The sequence below is a fragment of the Parasteatoda tepidariorum genome, chromosome 6 (assembly GCF_043381705.1).
Source record: "Parasteatoda tepidariorum isolate YZ-2023 chromosome 6, CAS_Ptep_4.0, whole genome shotgun sequence".
NCBI lineage: Eukaryota > Metazoa > Arthropoda > Arachnida > Araneae > Theridiidae > Parasteatoda > Parasteatoda tepidariorum.
Genome location: NC_092209.1, coordinates 3,249,381 through 3,255,393, shown reverse-complemented (window position 1 = coordinate 3,255,393; position 6,013 = coordinate 3,249,381). Strand labels below are relative to the sequence as shown.

Below are 6,013 nucleotides of genomic sequence, written 5' to 3'. Positions count from 1 at the left end.
TATATATATATATAATATACATACGAGGTATATCCACAAAATAAGCCACCTATTTCATAGTAGAAGAAAAAAAAAGAATACCTGCATAGATGACTGGATCTTTTGTGTTGCCGAACCTGAAGAATATGAGAGAAGGCATGTTATAAACACCCAATGTTCGAGCAAAAATTTCATCTTCCATCTTCACGAAATGAATTCCTTCAGCTTCCGCATCATCATCAATGTGCTCCAGCTCCTCCAAAGCTTTTGCACATTTGCGACAATGCGTTTTGCGATCTGCAAACATATAGTTATTTATAAATCAGACTTAAAAGAATATTCACTCATACAGGGTTTTTCTAAGCGACTGCCCTTAATACACATTTTTTAGAACACTTCCTTAAAAAATAAGGAGTAAAAACAAATTAAATAGCAATTTAGCATTTAGGTGAAAATTACCATATGTTCCAATTAACTTTGACTCGTCACAGTAGGGGTAAAAAAAAAGCAAAGATATGATTAAAAACATCAGAAACCAGTTTATTGGGACTAGACTGCATTCGCTTTTTTCGCTATTAACCGCCTCCAAACTTTATTCTCAAATAGCGTTGGTTTAGATAATTTGAAACCCATTTTAGCTTTTATTTATTTATTTTGTTTTGATCTTCGTAGCAATTGGAGTATAAAAGTTTTTATTATTTTTTTCACTTAATATAAATTTGTTCTCCATATGTCATTATTTCTTTTTACCTTATTTTATAGAAGGAATCTAAAAAAATATATAGGCGAATGTAGGGTAAGACTGAGTAATTTGAGTCGAAATTAGTTCTGTTTTGTAGCTGAAAATCTGAGGTATACTTTACTCGTAAAGAAAAAGTACTTATCATATTGGCGTGTTGTTATTTATAAACTCATGGCGTCTATGTAGATAAATCTATTTAAGTATATCAACACTCTAATGTTCTTTTATATTCAAACTATCCTTATTTATGGGTCAACACGGTTATAAAAATTATTTGCGTTTACTAAAGATTATTACACGTAATCTGGTATGAAGATTATTATACTAAAGATTCCTACTCTAGCAAATGATAATGATTTAGTCCATTAGTATCAACTTTTTGTATCGTATATAAGGGAGGCTCCTCTCAATTGAAAGAAGTATCATATCAAGGGAAAGGCTACCTGCCTTACCCTAGATGTGTGTTTCCATGCTTGTGCCTACGAAAGCTTCGGAGGAAGAAGATGACAAAGTCTAAGGCTGAACAAAGATTTTGCGAACCATAGGATTGAATATATATATTCACTACTCATTTTGTTAGGTTGTCTTAAGTAACAATTTAAGTAGAGTTGAGTATGCGTAAAATATTTAATTAGAAGAATTTTGTATTTTTATAGAAATAAAATATTTAGTTGCGAAGTAATTATTTAGATTTATTTTTGATTCTTTCTAAAATGGCTATAGAAACTTTTTAACATAAACAGTGCTATGGGGCCACATTCTATCACGCTACTTATTGCTGATGAAGCTTGTCTTTTCTAGAGCAACCTATTTTATACGAAGTTATTATGGCTTGGGATATGTTTGAGGAAGTAGTACAGCACGCAATGAAATATTGAGATGAGGTTTCTTTCTTTATCACGAGGCAGAGATGGAAATAATAGTAACTATGCTGAAATGGTTTGTGTGATATCACAGCTGCCGAACATATTTTTAATTATTACTAAAATTCAATGCATAGAGACACTATCACGGAGAGAGAGACACTATATCTTTTGAAAATAGTCAAAATTGAAATCATAGTGTGAGCAATAGCTTGACAGTGTAAAAATTTGATAAATATATTATTAAAAACTAATTAAGGTGTTAGGATTGGAAAAGATTTAAATGTAGTAGTGCTGCTCATTTAGTTTAGTTACCATTAAAGTTTAGGTGTTGCATAAGATTAATTTTGAGAGGAGACCAAACGGGTTGGCAAAGGCAGCTAGCATTTTTAAATTGTCATATAAAATAAAAATGTCGGTTACTTGTCAATGGAACTCTAGTATTTCGAAATTTCTCACCTGAAGATTAACAATTAACTTAAAAATTCGTTGAAGAATCGTTATTCATTTATTTCGTCAATTACGTCGATTAGTATGGCCAAGATGGTCAATTTTTGCCACCGAATATGGACATTACCTAAGTCTGCAGAAATAAGCAGCACATTAACCATGTAATTCCATCCTTTTAATGTCATGTCATGTTTTTCATGTTTAATTACATGCTATTGTTTGAACTTCGTTATTTATTAAGAACTATATACAGGGTCTCCGAAAAGTTAGGAAACGGAAAATAGGTCGAGGAACAAGCATCGGAAGGGAACACGCTTGGAAAGTTTTTCAAAAATGCACTCCTATGAAAACGTTCCCCAGCAACGTCAATTTTTTAGATAAGCATATTTAATATTTTCGATTTGACATAAAGGTTTTCGTAATTTAGTTCATAGCTGATGATGTAATCGAATGATACAAATAGAGTGTTCTTGAGAAATGGATGTTCGATCGAAAAACTAAAAATAGCCGTGTATGGTATTTACAGGAAGAAAAAAAACTTTTTTCTCTATTTGCACCTGTTTGCTGACATTAAACTTGACACCCTTCTCTATCCCTTTAAACTACGGAGACTCCAACCGGATAGGGTTGGTTTTAGTGACATTCTAGTTCTTTTTCCTGGAAAATCTAAATCTCCAATAGAGATGGTGGTTATAATTTGAGATTTTGAATTCCCCTTTACCCTAGCCCGGGCAGTTTAAAGCTTTTTTTTATTTTATTTAAATAATTTTTATATTATTTTACAGCCGTCGTTGAACAGCCAACCCAATTTTGGGTTTACGACTACTAATATTCAACATCGTAGCCTTGTAATTTTGAACCCAATCCAGAAGAAAAGGGAATTCCTAGATCAAGTATTGGGAGAAATTTTCCTTCGTGGAGGACTTTTTGAGAGAACTAACATGCATTTGTGTTTCGATGACGGGGGGGGGGAACCTCCCACGGTTAGTCTGACTACAAGGGAACTCTAACCCGTGATCCGTCTACCACTGAGGATATTTTACGTCACCACTGTGGCCGGTACTAGCTGGGTACCGAATTCGTATCGGTCAGCCATCGCTAGGATTCTAACCTGGTTAACCTCATTGGAGGAAGAACGCTCTACCCCCTGAGCCACGGAAGCTCTAAGTCATTCTTAGAAAATATTTCACGTGTGTATTTTTAGGTTTTTAATTCGATGAGCATTTCTAGAAATATTTTGCCGTTTCCATACTTAAAGGACGTACAGTGCATTGAATGAAAAAGACTCATCTTTTTCAGATTGCATTTAAGAAAAGAAAGCTATAAAATATTTAGCAACAGGAAGTTTTCAATATGATTTGATATAAATTTATCTTGTATGTTTTAATTTTCTCCCTAAATTTGAATAATTCCTATTTGACATATTATTGCTTCGGGTCTTCTATAGGGGTTGGAATAACTAAATGCAAAGTTTAAGGGTATTTTTAAAGGTCACTTGTAGCGAAAAAGAACTTTTTGAAAGAAATAGTATGATAGTTCGAAAACTGTTTTGATTTTGTTTTTTTGAAACTGTTTTGATTTGAAAAACTGAAAACTATTCAGTGATTTTGATTGTTTTCATCTAGATTGAAAAATTTCTTTAAATTTTAGCTTTTCAAAAACGTTTAACGATTTTCTAGAAATATTTCAGCAACTTCTCTATTCTAAAGCTCAGCTACTTATTTACTTCAAAGGTTGCACGGATAGTTATAAACTACAGCTTTGCTTCAAGTGTAAGGCACTTAAATTGAGGATTTGTTTTATTTCACATTCCAAAATAGCTTCGAAAAACATCCTTAGAAAAAGAAGAAGGAAAAAACAAGAGAAGAAAGGATGATTATTCTTACAGAAAAAAACAGCCAAGTAATCGCATCTCTGAAGAACTCGTTCCAGCATTCTTTTATTTACCTTCTCAATAGCATCACTACTCTCCATGTTATCCGGACTGGTCAGCCAATCGAGCACTTCCTCTTCCTCGGTCAAATCACCTATTAATACCACACTCAATTATATATATATATATCTATATCGTCAATACGGTCTAAAGCAAGTTAGGTGCAACAAAAATGAGCAATGTATTGTATAATATGAGGATTTTAGATTGTTAACACCAATAATTCCTTTACACGCAAGCATATTAAAAATATTTCTTATAGCATCAATTGCTTTGGTAGATTTTTAATGGAACAACTGTTGATAGAATTTAAAAGATCACGCTTTGAAGCTTTTAGAAATTGTGTCCTTTTTAGCTGTGCAAAACTTGGAACCGTATGCATTTAATAACTGCTTTCTAGCTTTAATAACAGTCATTTCCAAATCATTCCACAAATTTGCGATATTTTTGGAAGAAATTTTTTAGAATTCAAATGGTATTAAAGAGGGAAATAAGCTTTTAACTTCCTGCGCTCATTTTGGTCGATGCAAACTATACATTTTTAAAAAGGACAACATTTCTAAAAGCTTTCAGTATGAACTTTCAAATTCGAAAATTATAATTATACTTGTAATCTTCCAGAGCATTTGCTGCTGAGGGAAATTTTTTAGCATAGCGTTAGTATAGAAGTAGTGATATCATTTTGTTCCGTACTTGCATTTCACCTAAAAATTTAATAAAAGTAAGGAAAAGAAAGTATAAAAGTTGAGTAATTTGTTTTCGGTTTAGAGAGTATTATTCTGGTGCTCTGTTCAATTTAACCTTATTTTGATAGTTTTCGAGATTTTTTTAAAAGGGTTGAAAAGTTCAAACCTATTGAAAATTTTTCTAATTTTATTCAGAGAAAGTATTTTTTTGTATGATTTTGTGAATTAAAATCCTTATCACCTTCATTAACTAATTAGCATAGTTATTGGCATATCCCTCAAATTACATTAAGAATTCATTGTCGCATTTATTTTAAGCACAGTTTTTAGACGAGCAAGAATTTTTTTTAAAAGTAGGATAAAATTTATTACACTTCGACACAATTTGTAGAATATTGCTTTGAATTTTATGTATGCAACAATAAAACGAATTTAAGTGATTAGTATTGTTTAATACTACGTATAATAGTTCTTTCCTGTTAGTGAGTCATAGAGCCGATATACGATTAGAACGGTAAAAACTTTTGGGGTGACGCAAAGTAAGTGAAACTCAATATTATTCAATTAAAAGCAATTCAATATGCAACGTTGTTTTTCTTCAATTTTTTTATCGCGCAATGTATTCTATAAACAGCTGAAACAAAGAGGATATTCTGATGAAGTGAGAGATCTGTTTAAGAGGGAAATAAAATTTTTAAATTCACTTTCCATTGTGCAACATATGCCGACCGAACTGTGTAGGGGTTAGGGAACTGGCTTTACATCGAAAAGGCTCTGGGCTCGAATCCCGGATAAGGTATGGATGTTCTTTTATTTTCTGTACTATCTTCCTCAATGTTCCTCAATGAACCTAAATGGTGCCCCTGAAAGAGTGGCCCAACAAATCTGGGTGTAAAATGCCAGAATTGATGAAATGTTAACTCAGATAAGTTCAAAATGAAGATAAACAAAGAAAAATTATAGACATATGAAAAAAAGGGGGGGAAATAATAAGTAAAAAAATAACAATCAACAGTTTTTAAAACACTATCCTCACACTATTGTATTAATGCATTTTGCTTTGGCTTTATTGATACAATATCAGAAAGCACTCTGTTTTGCGGATATAATCGTGTGGGCTGATGAAAAGATTATATCTTTTTCTTCCGGTTTTTTAAATAAAATTTCATCCTTTTTTTTGTTCTTTTTTTTAAAAAAAAATTGTTGTTTGTTATCTTTTTTACTTATTATTTCCCTCCTTTTTTCATATGTCTATAATTTTTCTTTGTTTTATCTTAATTTTGAACTTATCTAATGAGTTCTGTTTACTTGCAGCTTATGCGCAATAAATGAAACTTATTGTTTTTTTTCTTGTTTACCA

General features: G+C 31.7%; 1 protein-coding gene across 1 annotated transcript in view; it reads right to left on the bottom strand.

Annotated features, from left to right (window-relative positions):
- LOC107453912 (uncharacterized) overlaps positions 1-6,013 on the bottom strand; it is an 81,551-nt gene that overhangs the window by 18,049 nt on the left and 57,489 nt on the right. Inside the window, exons 23-24 of the mRNA XM_071181580.1 lie at positions 3,921-4,061; positions 82-276 (exon numbers count right to left, since the gene is read on the bottom strand). Coding sequence (XP_071037681.1) covers positions 82-276; positions 3,921-4,061 — 336 coding nt within the window. The remainder of the gene's footprint in view (positions 1-81; positions 277-3,920; positions 4,062-6,013) is intronic.